The sequence below is a fragment of the Macaca thibetana genome, chromosome 14 (genome assembly GCF_024542745.1).
Source record: "Macaca thibetana thibetana isolate TM-01 chromosome 14, ASM2454274v1, whole genome shotgun sequence".
Taxonomy (NCBI): Eukaryota; Metazoa; Chordata; class Mammalia; order Primates; family Cercopithecidae; genus Macaca; species Macaca thibetana.
In genome coordinates, this window is record NC_065591.1 from 42,047,942 (window position 1) to 42,064,454 (window position 16,513).

Genomic DNA, 16,513 nt, shown 5'->3' on the forward strand with positions numbered 1-16,513 from the left:
ATACTATGCAGCCATAAAAAAGGATGAGTTTGTGTCCTTTGTAGGGACATGGATGCAGCTGGAAACCATCATTCTTAGCAAACTATCACAAGAACAGAAAACCAAACACCGCATGTTCTCACTCATAGGTGGGAACTGAACAATGAGATCACTTGGACTCGGGAAGGGGAACATCACACACCGGGGCCTATCATGGGGAGGGGGGAGGGAGGAGGGGGGAGGGATTGCATTGGGAGTTATACCTGATGTAGATGACGAGTTCATGGGTGCAGCACACCAACATGGCACAAGTATACATATGTAACAAACCTGCACGTTATGCACATGTACCCTACAACTTAAAGTATAATAATAATAAATAAATTAAAAAAAAAAAAAGACTTGGAACCAACCCAAATGTCCACCAATGATAGACTGGATTAAGAAAATATGGCACATATATATCTTGGAATACTATGCAGCCATAAAAAAAGATGAGTTCATGTCCTTTGTAGCGACATGGATGAAGATGGAAACCATCATTCTCGGCAAACTATCGCAACAACAGAAAACCAAACACTGCATGTTCTCACTCACAGGTGGGAATTGAATAATGAGAACACTTGGACACAGCAAGGGGAACATCACACACAGGTGCCTGTTGTGGGTTGGTGTGAGGTGGGGAGGGATAGCATTAGGAGATATACCTAATGTAAATGACAAGTTAATGGGTGCAGCACACCAACATGGCACATATATACATATGTAACAAACCTGCACGTTGTGCACATGTACCCTAGAACTTAAAGTATAATTAAAAAAAATAGAAAAGAAAAAGAAAACCTTGCTATTGTACATTTTTTCACTACCCCTTTAAAATGTTTATAAATTGTCTCCAAGTCTCTTGGCAGTTTTACAACCAAATAAATGTCTTTTTCAATTACCTGGGAACTATCTCTTTGAAATGTATACAATGAAAGCAATAGTGCCCTATGTCCCAGTCTCTGTAAGAGGGTAGGAACCTAACCTGATCAACACCAATTAGCAAACATGGATGGCCAGAGCACAGAAAAAAAAAAAAAAAATTACAGACTCAGTAATAACCAAATGTGATATCCACATCTCATTGACCAACCTCTTCTCTCCAATACTTTTCACTCATTCACCTAAACATTCCACATTTTGTTGCAGCAGGATTGAATTCAGTCTTTCTTCCCAGTTGCAGTAGTCTGGAAAAAAGTTTTCCTTCCCTGTTTAATTTGCCCAGTAAAATTTTTACTGTGACAGAATTTAAAGGACCCAGCACTTGAAGGACCCAGCACTTAAAATGCCTAAGAGGGAATGTCAGCAAACTTTAACTTTTTACAAAATATACAGAGAATAGTAATACAATGGAAAGAGCTCAGGTTGCATATACCTGGAAATTTCTGTTCAGAGGTTTTCAGAAGTAATTGTTCAGATATTTGGGTCACGGAAAAGGAGAGCAGGAAGCATTTGGTTTCCTATATATGTGTCTCAGTTCGCATTCGGCAGAAGTATGCCCAGGAGCAAGAATTCAGGTGCAAGTAGCTTGTTTAGGACTTAAAAGAAACACCAGTGGTAGAAGAGTGAGACTAGAAGAAAGGCAGCCAAGATAAATTATCTTTCTAACCAACCTACCACTGTGGGTGCTTCAGGTTAATACCTCATGGAAAACTGTGGAAGCCAATGGAAAACACACCAGAAAAGCTGGGAGAGACCTAGGGTATTTGTGCACCATCTCATTTTAGATGCTGTTTGGAAGTTGAGAGTATTAATTCCCAGTACTTCTTTCTGCAAGGCAGGCAGATAAAGCCATCTTGGGGAAAGGCTTGGCAAAGGAACATGTAGGGGAGGTAAAGGAAATCCACAAGAAAAGTGAATCAGGTCCCGGCCCTTGGAGAAGCTGACACTGAAACTGCAGGAGTGATAGGGTATGGGTCAGACACATACACAGTCAACTACACTGTGTTAATACATGTTACTTCTAGAAAAGAATACCATGGTCAAAACATTTTGGGGAAAATTTGGGTTAATCAAACATTAATTGGTTTATTTATTTTATGACTTCTCAGATATTTTAGGATATGAATTTGAATGTACCTTGCATAGCTTTAAGATAAGAATATCATGCTAAAATTTCTCAGCTGTTTTGGTGTGTGCCTCTAGTTGGATTAGTGCATATAGTGCACTTAACATACTTTGTGAATCACCAATCCAATTTATTTGCCAAAGGTTACTAATGAGAAAAATTAGATCCATATTAGTGACATTTAAAAGTGAAGCAGTGTTTACAGAGATTAGTATAACTGCCAAGGATTAAGGTAATAGGAAGCCAGAATGTGTGATAGAAGATTCTAGTGATACATAATATTGTTGATACCTTCTTAATTCTCATTCTATCTATTCTTCTAATTACATTACTACAGTGTCTATATTTTCTGAAACCAGAATTTAAAGTATAGACATATAATGTCAGAGTTAATAATTCCTTGCAACTTTCTTTTTAATTAAACCGATCTTGCATGTTTAATTTTCAAAACAAGTGATGTGAAAATCCTACCTCACCTCAAAAGAAAACTTGTAACTCTATTTTTCATCCACTATCCCTATGGGGACATTAACCATACAGTACTCCTTAAATTTTACCAGGTGAGTGAACTGAAGCCTCACATGCTTGGCTTACTCTGGGTGATAGAACGAGGCAGATTCACAACTCGGATTGTGTCAGGATTCATATTCTGAACTTTTGACCCGAGGTCTGGTGCTGATCCTTACAATCTTCTTGCCATCTCAAAATTTGTCAGGTAATGTTTTGGTCTATTTTTATTGGGGTTATGGCTAGTGAGCCTGAGTTATGAGTTTCTTGGTTGGATGAAGTGGCTCACACCTGTAACCCCAGCAGTTTGGGAGGCTGAGGCTGTTGGATCAACTGAGGTCAGGAGTTTGAGACCAGCATGGTAAACACGGTGAAACACTGTCTCTACTAAAAAATATAAAAATTGCCTGAGCATGGTGGTGCGTGCCTGCAATCCCAGCTACTCAGGAGGCTGAGGCCTGAGAATGGCTTCGACCCAGGAGGCGGAGGTCGCAGTGAGATGAGATTGCGCCACTGTACTCCAGCTTGAGCAACAGAATGAGACTCTGTCTCAAAGAAAAAAAAAATAGCTTAGCTAATGAAAATGTTGCAATGAAAATAAAAATAAAAAGTCTCAACATGCAATTTGTCAATATGATAAAATGTACTCCCCTCTATAACTTTAAATTCACTTTTGGATTATGTTATTAGTACTGTTATGTAGTGAGAGAAGCTTGAGCTTAAGATGTTTCCAAGGCTGGAATTCAGTGCTCTTTAATTAAAAAAAAAAAATACTACTGGAAACTTTCAATCAGAAATCTTCATGTGTGTGGAAACTTCTGGAATGGAACTCATGCTAAAGTAAACAGGAACTTTTTCAGACAGGCTTTTCCTAGTTAAGAGTCTTAGTCATCTGTTCATAGGGGCCATTTTAGAATACCCTGTGGATTGTTTACTGGCAGTGACTCCCTGTATGTCTCTCTTTGGGATTATATATGCCTTATATAGGGAATAAAAAAGACTTGGCAAGAAAAACCACAAGAACAAAAATAGAAATACCCATTTTACCTGAGATCTAATTCAATATGTGAGGAAACAAACAGTACTCTTTAATGGTCCTGAGAAGAAACTTAGGACAGAAAATGGATAAAGGTGGTTTGGACTTCTCATAATAGGGTTTCTTTTGGTTTGGGATTTTTGAAATATTCATTATATTAACACAGTGGTTACGCTACAGAAACAATACAAAACAAAACAAAACAGAACAAAAAAGCCGAGGTTAGAAGAGAAATAAAATGATCATCATCAAATGGCATCTAAATTGGACAGGGGTGGTGGCTCATACCTGTAATTCCAGCAATTTGAGAGGCTGAGACGGACGGATCACTTGAGGCCAGGAGTTTGAGACCAGCCTGGCCAACATGGCAAAATCCTGTCTCTACTAAAAATGCAAAAAGTAGCTGTGTGGTCGCACACAGCTATAATGCCAGCTACTTGGGAGGCTGAGGGACGAGAATAGCTTGAACCCTGTAGGTGGAGGTTGCAGAGAACCAAGATCATGCCATTGCACTCCAGCCTGGGTAAAACAGTGAGACTCTGTCTCGAAAACAAAACAAAACAAAACAAAACAAAAAAACTAAATTATTCCAGAAATACTTCAGCAGGAGATTATACGAGAAGCTGAGTACCCGATTTTCACATTGGTCATGAAACACAAGTTATAATAATAACCGTAATGAAAATATTGATGCATATTTAGACAACTTGCAGTTTATTTAATGGGTTATGCTCATCTTTAACTTCAAGTTAGTTAGGTTGCCTTTGGAAGGCAACTTATAGTTATGTTGGTACTGTTGTCACATTTCTGAACCCAATTATCTCAGATTATTTTTGGTTATAGAGGAAATGAATTTCAAATAAATGCTTATCTCATAACTACTTGCAAGTCACTAAACTATTACCATGTGTTATTATAATGCTTCTGATTGGATATTTAAGGTTCTTAATGTTGGCAAACCCAACATTCACAAAAGATGACTGATATATGGTATTACCTCTTATTTTATAAAACTGAGGCAAAAGCATTTAAGAGTTTTTTTTTTGTTTGGTTTCATTTTTTGTTTTGTTTTTTCAAGAATAACCACTATACAAAGGAAAGAATGAAAACTGAAACTCCCACAAGGCCTGCCTTGCAGGAGCTCCTGAGGAAGTACAAAATATGGAAAGGAAAAACCAGTATCAGCCACTGCAAAACCACCAAAAATATAAAGACCAATGACACTATGAAGAAACTGCATCTACTAGTGTGCAAAATAACCAGCTAGCGTCATGATGACAGGAACAAATTCACATATAACAATATCAACCTTAAATGTAAATGGGCAAAATTCCCCAATGAAAAGACACAGACTGGCAAATTGGATAAAGAGTCAAGACCCAATGGTGTGCTGTATTCAGGAGACCCATCTCACATGAAAAGACACAAATGAAGGAATATTTGCCAAGCAAATGGAAAGCAAAAAACAAACAAACAAAACAAAAACAAAACAAAACCAAACAAAAAAACAGAGGTCACAATCCTAATCTCTGATAAACGGACTTTAAACCAACAAAGATCAAAAAAGACAAAGAAGGGCATTACATAATGGCAAAGGAATCAATACAACAAGAAGAGCTAACTATCCTAAATATATATGCACCCAATACAGGAGCACTCATCTTCAAAAAACAAGTTCTTAGAGACTTACAAAGAGACTTAACTCCCACACAATAATAGACCTGTCTAATGTCAATATTAAGACAGATCAAAGACAGAAAATTAACAAGAATATTCAGGTCATTAACTCAGCTCTGGATCAAGTGGACCTAATAGACATCTACAGAACTCTCACTCCAAATCAACAGAATATACAGTCTTCTCAGCACCACATAGCACTTATTCTAAAATCGACCACATAATTGGAAGTAAAACACTCCTCAGCAAATGCAAAAGAACAGAAATTAAAACAAACAGTCTCTCAGACCACAGTGCAATCAAATTAGAATTCAGGATTAAGAAACCCACTTAAAACCACACAACTACATGGAAATTGAACAACCTGCTCCCAAATGAGTCCTGGGTAAATAACGAAATTAAGGCAGAAATCAAGAAGTTCTTTGACACCAATGAGAACAAAGACACAACGTACCAGAATCTCTGGGACACAGCCAAAGCAGTGTTTAGAGGGAAATTGATAGCACTAATTGTGCACATCAGAAAGCTGGAACAATCTCAAATCAACACCCTAACATCACAATTAAAAGAACTAGAAAAGCAAGAACAAACAAATCCAAACGCTAGCAGAAGACAAGAAATAACTAAGATATGAGCAGAACTGAAGGACATAGAGACATGAAAAATCCTTCAAAAAATCAGTGAACCTATGAGGTGGTTTTTTGAAAAGATTAACAAAATAGATAGACTTCCAGGCAGACTAATAAAGAGAAAAAGATAGAAGAATCAAATAGACACAATAAAAAATGATAAAGGGGATATCACCACTGACCTCACAGAAATACAAACTACCGTCAGAGAATACTATATAAACACCTCTATGCAAATAAACTAGAGAATCTAGAAGACATGGATAAATTCCTGGACACATACACCTTCCAAAGACTAAACCTGGAAGAAGTTGAATCCCTGACTAGACTAACAACAAGTTCTGAAATTGAGGCAGTAATTCATAGCCTACCAACCAAACAAAGCCCAGGACCAGATGGATTCATAGCCGAATTCTACCAGAGGTACAAAGAGAAATTTGTACCATTCTCTTTGAAACTTGCAAACAATTGAAAAGGAGGGACTCCAACCTAACTCATTTTATGAGGCCAGCATCTTCCTGATATCAACATCCGCCAGACACACACACACACACACACACACACACACACACATACCCCTTCAGGCCAGTATCCCCAATGAACATTGATGTGAAAATCCTCAATAAAATACCTGCAAACCGAATCCAGCGGCACATCAATAAGTTTATCCTTCACTCTGAAGTCAGCTTTATCCCTGGGATGCAAGGTTTGTTCAACATATGCAAATCAATAAATGTAATTCATCACATAAACAGAATCAATGACAAAAACCACATAATTATCTCAATAGATGCAGAAAAGGCCTTGAATAAAGTGCAACATCCCTTCATGTGAAAAACTCTCAATAAGCTAGGTATTAATGGAACATATCTCAAAATAATAAGAGCTATTTATGGCAAACCCACAGCCAATATCATACTGAATGGAAAAAAGCTGGAAGCATTCCTTTTGAAATGCAGCACAAGACAAGGATGCCGTCTCTCACAACTCCTATTCAACATAGTATTGGAAGTTCTGGCCAGGGCAATCATGCAAGAGAAAGAAATAAACATATTCAAATATGAAGAGAGGAAGTCAAGTTGTCTCTGTTTGCAGATAACATGATTCTGTATTTAGAAAACCCCATGATCTCAGTCCAAAAATTCCTTAAGCTGTTTAACAACTTCAGCAAAGTCTCAGGATACAAAATCAATGTATAAAAATCACAAACATTCCTATACACAAACAATAGACAAGCAGAGAACCAAATCATGAATGCACTCCCATTCACAATTGCTACAAAGAGAATAAAATACCTAGGAATATTGCTAACAAGGGATGTGAAAGACCTATTCAAGGAGAACTACAAACCAGTGCTCAACGAAATAAGAGAGGACAAAAGAATGGAAAACCATTTCATCCTCATGAATTGGAAAAATCAGTATCATGAAAATGGCCATATTGCCCAAAGTAATTTACAGATTCAATGCTATTCCCATCAAACTGCCATTGACATTCTTTACAGAATTAGAAACAACTATTTTACATTTCATATGGAATCACAGAAGAGCCTGTATAGCCAAGACAATCCTAAGCAAAAAGAACAAAGCTGGTGTCATCATGCTACCCAACTTCAAACTATACTACAAGGCTACAGTAATCAAAACAGCATGGTACTTGTACTAAAACAGACATACAGACAAACGAAACAGAACAGAGACCTCAGAAATAACACCACACATCTACAACCAGCTGATCTTTGACAAATATGACAAAAAACAAGCAATTGGGAAAGGATTTCCTATTTAATAAATGGTGCTGAGAAAACTGGCTAGCCATATGCAGAAAACTGAAACTGGACCCCTACCTTACACCTTATACAAACATTAACTCAAGACAGATTAAAGACTTAAATGTAAAACCCCAAACCATAAAAACCATAGAAGAAAACCTAGGCAATACCATTCAGGACATAGGCATAAGCAAAGATTTCACAACAAAAATACCAAAAGCAATTGCAACAAAAATGAAAATTAAAAACTGCTATCTAATTAAATTAAAAAGCTTCTGCACAGCAAAAGAAACTACCATCAGAGTGAACAGGCAACCTACAGAATGGGAGAAAATTTTTGCAATCTACCCATCTGATAGAGGTGTAATTTCCAGAATCTACAAAAAACTTACACAAATTTACAAGAAAATAAACAACTCCATCAAAAAATGCGCAAAGGATATAAACAGACACTTCTCAAATAAGACATTTATGCAGCCAACAAATATATGAAAAAAAGCTCAACAGCACTGATTATTAGAGAAATGCAAATCAAAACCATAATGAGATATCCTCTCATGCCAGTCAGATTGGCTATTACTAAAAAGTCAAGAAACAACAGATGCAGGTGAGGCTATAGAGAAATAGGAATGCTTTTACACTGTTGTATGAATGTAAATTAGTTCAACTATTGTGGAAGACACTGTGTTGATTCCTCAAGGATCTAGAAGAAGAAATACTATTTGACTCAGCAATCGCATTACTGGGTATATACCCAAAGGAATATAAATCATTCTACTATAAAGACACATATGTTTACTCCAACACTATTTATAGTAGCAAAGACATGGAAGCAATCCAAATGCCCATCCATGATGGACTTGATAAAGAAAATGTGGTACATATACATCATAGAATACTATGCAGCCATAAAAAGAATGACGTCATGTCCTTTCCAGGGACATGGATGAAGCTGGAAGCCATCATCCTCAGCAAACTATCACAGGAACAGAAAGCCAAACACTGCATGTTCTCACTCATAAGTGGGAGTTGAACAATAAGAATTCATGGACACAGGGAGGGGAACAACACACACCAGGGCCTGTCCGGGATAGGGGGCAAAGGGAGGGAGAGCATTAGGACAAATACCTAATGCATGTGGGGCTTAAACCCTAGATGACAGGTTGATAGGTGCATCAAACCACCATGGCACATGTATACCTATATAACAAGCCTGCACATTCTGCACATGTATCCCAGAACTTAAAGTAAGACAAATAAAACATTTTTTAAAAAATCTGAACTCAAGTTCAGACTCCTAATTCTAATATTAAAATCTCCTTTGTGGGTGGTAAGACTAACAACGTAAAATACACACTATATAAACCTTGGATAATATGGAGTTCTTCACCAGAATTACTGCCTAATGGACATTTTAGGAATTGTTCCACTTGATTCATGCATTGGTTTAACATTTAATGGTATTTAACCCATGAGTTGGTTTCATCATTTTAAGCAGTCAGTAGAAAATTAAAGATAATTTTTTCACTGCTTTGTTGGGCATCCAGTCATACATCTATGTTGTCAACACTAAGTATCAATTTCACTTCTTTTGCTTACTATCTTAAAGATGTTAAAACAAACTTAAATCATTCTTGTCACAAGGGAAAATTTTATAAATATAATATATATATTTATTCATGTAATATATATGTAGGTGTATGTCCATATTTGTATATGTGTGTACACAAATATGTAAACGTATATAATAGATTCATTTTCTTGCATGAGCAACTTAGGTTATTTATCTGTAAAATGGGAATAAGATAATCTTATCTTACACGAGTGTTGTTTTGGAAAAGAATTAATACAATTTTGACCACATCCAAGTTACCATTTCAGCTTCGCATTCCTGTCACAGCATCTGACTCGAACTTGGATCCACAGATTCCGTGGCCATTTTTTCCCCCTTCCTATACCTCATTGACTACTTCGAGAGGGAGTCCTCGCTTCCTTCCTTTTTCATTCGCCCCGGGACTTTTCCAGAAGAGAAATTTAGTCTAACTTACATACTTCTAGGTACATCGATAACTAAAATGTGGTCACTGAAAAAAGTTAAAAGGTCAATCAGCTTTTAATGTTGATTTAAAAGCTTTTAAGCTTTTAAAAGGTCAAAGGCTTCTAGCTGGTCCAGGATTGCAAAATAAAAAGATCCACGTTCCTTATTTTCTACACAAAACACGTTTTTAAAAAACTGAAAAGCGTAGGGAGCTATACATAGAAAGCAACAGTGAAAAGGGGGAGGGGTCAGGGGTGGGGGAGGAAGAGTCCCACCCCGCCTTCTCACCCTCCAGGGTCCCAAAGCCCATGAGGCTCTTTAGGGGTCTTGACATGGCAGGAGTCAGCTGTCAGCTCTAGGCTCTTCCCAGTTGGGAAGGCCCCTCTGGGGGGCAGCCAATAAGGATTTCCGTGGCATTGGGGGCTCAGTGGGGGGCTCCCAGGCTCCAGCTGGCCACAAAGAGGGAGCATGGCTTCCCCTGAGCAAGCACCGTGGCATGATGTGGTCGTTCGATCCTGGAACTGGGGATCTGGGGCAGATCCCAGGTCTCACAAGGTGCGTGTGTGTTCGCATGTACAAGCGTGTGAGAGGATATTCATGGGGGCGAGAGGGAACCAGAACAGGGGTGTTTGGGGTCTTTGCAAATGGCCACGGATGGCAGACATCGCCCTGACTGGCTGCTAGAATGGGGAGTGCTGTCTTCCCCTGCGACCAGATCGGCTGCCACCCGAGACCTGGCTGCTGCCCCTGCTGGACCAAGTGGGCATAGGCTGAAGGAAGACACCCCGTGGTCCCAGAGTCTTCGGACTGGGGGAAGGGCTGCTAGCTTGCTCCCGGCGCCCTGGCTGTAGAGTGCCCAGACCCCAAGGGGCGCCGGTTTGAGGTTTTGGCTTGCTCCTACGGAAATGGAAAGAAAGAGGATGAGGGACGAGGATACAGAGGAAGAAGAGGAGACACAGGTGGCATGAGAGGGGATCTGGAATGCTTTTGTGTTAGGAAGCCTCTGCCGCCACTGTCTGTGCCTGCAGGGCCTGGGACTCCTTAGGCTGTGGGTCCACTTTGGAGAAGTTCATCTCCAGGATGTGCAGCTGTAAGTGCCACACCTACTCTTCCTGGATAGAGAGGGGGCCCTGGAATTTCATTTCGCAGAACTTGCATTTGAGGACAAGTGTAGATGTTGCCCACGAACTTGACAAGTGATGTCAGGGTCACCAGGGAGGGGACCGGCCGGACTCAGGGTGGGGTTGCCTCACCTCCTCCAGCTTCTGCTGTAGGTCATCGGTCTCCTCACCTCCCCCGGCTGTGGAGGCATCTGGAGGACGTGCTTGTCGGCATTCGAATTTGTTGATGTTCTGCCGCTGGTGCGCTTCAGCCTTTACGGTGTCCAGCGGCCTGGCTGCCAGAGGCTGCTCACCACTGTGGGCTGCCCGGCCAGCCTCAGGCTCTGGTTCCCAGGCCCCCAGCACTGCAGCCTACCACGGCCAGGCGCCTGGGTGCAGCTCAGGGACGGCCGCTTGTCACTGTCATGGCCATGGCTGGCACTGCGGTACTTCTTGGTGAAGGGGCAGCTGCCCTGGATGTATAACTGCGGTAGGCGCCCACCTTTTGGGATTGGTGCTTGATCCACTCGCTCAGTGTCTCGATGGGCGAACCACTGATGCGCCACTCGGTCACGTTGAACTGCCACAGGTGTTCCCGTGCGTGGCTGGCCAGAGCCTTGCGGTTTTCAAAGTAAAGTCCACACAGCTCGCAGCAGGCCTCGGTGGAGGAGTGGGAGGTCTTCTTGTGAATGGTCTTTGTCTTGAAGGGCGGTTCAGTCTGGATGTAGGTCTTGGCTTTGACCTCTGCTGGGGAGGAGGCGGTCCTCCTGCAGGGGCAGCTTGGCTGCCACTGAGCCCAGGTAGCCAGTGGCTCAGGGCTTGGCCCCAGAGATGGGAGTCAGGCTGAGCTCACAAGGAAACCTGGGCCGGCCCTGTGCCTGGTTTGCCTGACCGGCCAGACGATAGCAGCAGTGGGGACTGCACGGGCCCAGGGGCCACAGTGGGAGGCCCATTCTCAGCCAAGGCAGGGACCAGGTCTCCAGCCAGTGATTGATTCCTTCCTGATGAGGCACGGCTTGGACTTCTAGAGGATCTCTCGCAGTGTCAATGGACGAACCATGGACTGACCACTCGGTCACACCCATCTGCAGCAGGTGGGAGCATGCGTGACTAGATAGGCCCTTGCGCTTCTCAAAGAACCCGCCGCAGAACTTATAGCGATGTCGCGCACCGGCTCTGCCCGGGAAGACAGGTTCAGAGGTATCATGTCTTCCCGTGGCGCCTCCCAGGGACCCTCAGACAGGTGTAGCTCCCCATGAAAGGCCCCCGGCAGCATCTCCTGCTTGATCACCCGTATTTGTTCAGACTTCAGCTTCTTGGGCAGGGAGGGTGCAGTCAGACCTGGGAACATCTTCCGGGCCGTGGGAGGAGTAGAGGCAGTTGGTGAGTAGCCCAGGGGGCTGCCATGGTGGCGGTGGCAACTTCTTGGCCAAGGGTGAGATGTGAAGGTCCGAGGGGCTGTGGGTTTCCGGTGAGCTGCCAGGACCTGTGCCGCCCATCATCTTGGCCAGAGCTTTTGGACTTGGCCCTGGCTGGTTGGGAGGTCTGCCAGGGCGAGACTGGGTCTCTCTCTTCAGGATCTCCCGCAGCCTGTCGATGGGCGAGCCGTTGACATACCCTTCAGTCACGCCCATTTGCCTCAGGTGGGAGCCCGTGTGGCTCCAGTAGCCCTTGCGGTTCTAGAAGAACTCACCACAGAACTCACAGCAGCGGACGTCTGGTGCTGGCTCTGGGCCTGAGGTGAGGTTCAAGGGCCTCGGACTGAGGTCACTGTGCCTTTTGGGAGGCCAGCTCAGGGACAGTTCGGGGCTCTTGTCCTCAGGATTCTTAGGGGTAGAGGAGCCCGCCAGGGCCAGTGGTGTCTTTTTGAGGAGCGGAGAGCTGGGGAGGTGGGGGCGGCCCAGGCCCTTGGTCGAGAAGCCGAGATGCAACTTAATGGCTTTGTTGACAGCAGGGGCATCCAAGGAGTTGGCCAGGGTAAGTAAGCCGGGACGGGGTCCCCGGAGACCACCTCCTTCAGCCAGCTGGACTTCTTAGCCAGGCCCGGGGTCAGCCCAAGGTGGGCGTCCGGCAGGCCCTTCTGCTTCATAAGCTCCTAGAGGAGGTTGATGGGTGCAACGCGCCTCTCGGACTCTGCCACTACCAGCTACTGCAGGCGGGGTCGTGCGTGGCTGGACAGGCCCTTTCAGGTCTCAAAGCAGGCGCCGCAGACCTCGCCGGTGGTCAGGCTCTGGGATCTGAGGTCCTGCAGCTCCTGTTTGCTGCCATGAGGAACCTCCAGAGCCACGTTGCTGCTCAGCCAACTGGTCACCTGCTCCAGGGCCCCAGGGACAGGCAGGGTCTTCTTAGAGAGCGAGGGAGAACTCAGGTCCATGGCCACTACTGCGTTTTCCTCAGAACCCAGGCCCAGCGCGGACAAGGGCCCGGGCCCTGGCTCCCGCCCGGCCTTCGGCCAGTCCCTGGGCTCGTCCCGCGGCGGCGGTGGCGGTGGCGGTGGCGGTGGTGGTGGCGGCGGTGGCGGTGGCGGCGGCGGCGGCGGCGGCGCGGGCGGTGCTGCAGTGCCGGGGCTGGGGAGCCCTGCGGCGGGGCGCCCAGGCCGGCGCGCGCTCCCGGACAACTCCGCGCGCGGCCCCGCCGACTTGCTCCCCGCTTTTTTCCCTGGGCACTGGGTGGTGGAGGTGGCCATCTTGGCTCCGTCTTCCTTTTCTTTGAGCATCTCTGAGAGTGTTTTTTGTTCGTTTAATTTTTGTTTTTGTAGAAATAGGTAAATAATATGAGGCCAGCCAATTATTAAGGTAGAAGAAAAATAATAGAGGGGAGTTGGGTGTTCTTCGTAACTAATTAGATTTTGTTTTAAAAATGTGAAACTCGCTGCTAATTATTGTTCACACTAGAACAGAGGCATTAATACAATGATTTTCTTCTTTTCTTTTTAGTTTTTATTTTTTTTTCTTTTTGAAAAGAGGCAAGCTTTAGAGTTTTGTTCAATGTTAGCTTTGCTCAGGGGAAGGCCACTTTAAAAGGAATTACAATGATGAAAGGGGAAAACCGAGAACTTGACCCAGTATTTCAAAATCTTCAGCAGACAGAGGGGCAGTTGATCCCAAAGTAATTAATGTCTGCGTAATTGACAATTTTTTTTTTCTTTAATTAAAGTAACCAGTAACCATTTTCTTTTTAGATTTAAGAATTTTGAAATTATATTTATAAACTATCAGGAAGTCAAAGGAGAAAGGCAGTCAGCATTGAGAACAAAAATAAGTTACCAATTTTCTTTTAAAAAATCGATAAACACAAGTATTACATATTGGATTTTTTATTAGGCTCTACCTAATAGATGAGATAGGCATAGATTTTTTATAAGTCTATGCTATGACAGCAAACATTCTTCCATGATGGGATTTCTTAAAATCCGATTAGTTCATGTTGCAAAATTCTAAGTCATTCTATTAAGGTAAAATATATAGCCCTTCATTAATTCAATAAATTATTATTTAGTGGTTACTATGTACCAAATCATTAACAAAACAATCTGCCTATTGTCATAGTGCTTAAATTATAGTGTGCAATAAAATTTTCAAAAATGCATGTTAAGTATCATAAATAGTAATAAGAGCTAAGGGGAAAAATAGAGCAGGGAAGAGGGGTGGGTGTGTTGCCGTAAGACTTCTAAGTTTAAGCAGGTAATTGGGAAGGCCACAAGTAAGTAGTAAGGACCTGAAGGATGTGAGGGATGAAGTTATGTAAGTATCTGTAAGATATTATTCTCGGCAGATTGAACCCTTCAAGGCAAAGACCCCGAAGCAGGAGTTTGTCTGATGATGTATAAAGGATTCCAGTGTCAGCAGAAAGAATGAGTTGAAGGGAATGCAGGAGGAGAAAATTCAGAGGAATAGTAATGAAGCCAGATCAGTGAGTCTTATAAATCATGTAATGATTTTAACTTGAACTTTAAGGGAGGAGGAAGGCACTGAAAGGTTTAAGTGAAGTGATAATATGCTGTCACATTTTAACCGAATGACTCTGGCTACTATGTACGGAATAGGTTTTGGAGGCAAAATTGAACCAGGAAACCCAGTTAAGAGGCTATTATAATTTCTAAGGCAAGAATCTTGGTGATTTGAACTAATGAGGTGTTGGAGATGGTGAAAGTATTGAAATACACATAGATTTTAAAGGTAGAGATGGTAGAATTCAGTCAAAGACACAATTTTAGGTCTGAATAAGAGGTATTAAGAATGACTCCAAGATTCTGACCTGAGCAACAGAAAGAACACAATTACAATTAACTGTATGAAGAAGTCATATAGTCATGTAGGAGGGGCAAAATTAAGATGGAAGAAATGTCAGTAACTGAGTATTGAATATGCTAGTTTTGAGAGACCTAATAGTCATCCAAGAAGTGCATAAGCAATTCTACATGTGGGTCTGGAATTCAGGAAATAGAACTGAGCTTGAGATATATATTCATCAGTAGATATTATATGAGATGACCTATAAACAAAATGACAGAAGAATATGAGAAAAGGTAGAATACCAAATAATATATGATGTGAAAGCACTTTTACATGGTAAGCATTTCTGCCAAACATATTATGGATATTTCTTTGATATTGAACATCAACTTGAGATTCTTGTTTATAAAAAAGCACAAATCAGAAGAAAAGCTTACAAAGAAAATAAAAATAAACTGCATACATTGCCAGTCTCTTCAATTCTCCCTTTCATTTCTAAGCTCGTTGCTTATGAGTAAACTAAGACTCTAACAAGTCAAGTTACATCAAGTATCAATAAACCTCAATTTGCACTCACCATGAAGCCATTTGGTGGTTACTCTTACGTGCACCAAGCTGACTCCAGCAGCTAAGCTTGTTTCCAGTTCTATAATCAGATACTTAACCCTTTTTTTATTGGCCTTTTAAAAATAGAGATAATTTGTTTCTTGGCTCATCTCATGGAGCTGGTGTTACTGCCTGTGAGATCATGACTAAAAAGCAATTTGAATGTGTCTCTCTCACACACAAAATGTGGTATGTTTTCAAAGCAAGTTGCTAAATTTTATGGCTCAGAGTCTAAAGACAAAACTCATGACAGTCGGAGAAAAGGGAAAATATTTTCTTACCTAGAAAAGGGAGTTAAATAAACTATGGTTGCATAATGGTTGAACATTATGAACCATTTTACACCCCACATTAGATAACCTAAAAGAAATTGATAAATTTCTACACACATGCAATCTACCCAATTGAGCTATGAAGAAATGAAAAACCTAAACAAACCAATAATGAATAAGAAGCTTGAATCAGTAATAAAAATTCTGGTTGCACAAAGAGAGTGCTAGGCTTCTCTTAGAGAATTCTTTATGATAGAGAATGATTTCTTAAGTATTTTCTAGGCACATGCATTTCTTAATAATGCAGACAAAATACTTAAGGACATAAAGGTTGTGGTCATTGGACTGTCACTCACCAAGAGGTCGAACCCACCTGTTATGCAGGTAATAGCATCCAGAATAGTCACACTCAGGAAATCAGAGGATAGAATGGTAGTTGCCAAGAATTGGGAGAAGAGAAAAGTAGAGAGTTGCTAATCAACAGGTACAAAGTTTCAGTTGTGGAAGATGAATAAATTCTGCCATATGACATTCCAATTACAATTAACAACAC

At 41.8% G+C, this 16,513-nt stretch overlaps 1 protein-coding gene and 1 pseudogene across 1 annotated transcript in view; one reads left to right on the plus strand and one right to left on the minus strand.

The window, feature by feature from the left end:
• LOC126936446 (mas-related G-protein coupled receptor member X3-like) overlaps window positions 1–10,420 on the plus strand; it is an 11,433-nt gene extending 1,013 nt beyond the window's left edge. The window contains exons 2-3 of the mRNA XM_050759237.1: window positions 891–993; window positions 10,087–10,420. Of these exons, the coding sequence (XP_050615194.1) occupies window positions 891–993; window positions 10,087–10,420 (437 nt within the window). The remainder of the gene's footprint in view (window positions 1–890; window positions 994–10,086) is intronic.
• A 319-nt stretch (window positions 10,421–10,739) lies between these two features.
• On the minus strand, window positions 10,740–13,533 carry LOC126936447 (protein Wiz-like; annotated as a pseudogene).
• Between the last annotated feature and the right edge of the window lie 2,980 nt (window positions 13,534–16,513).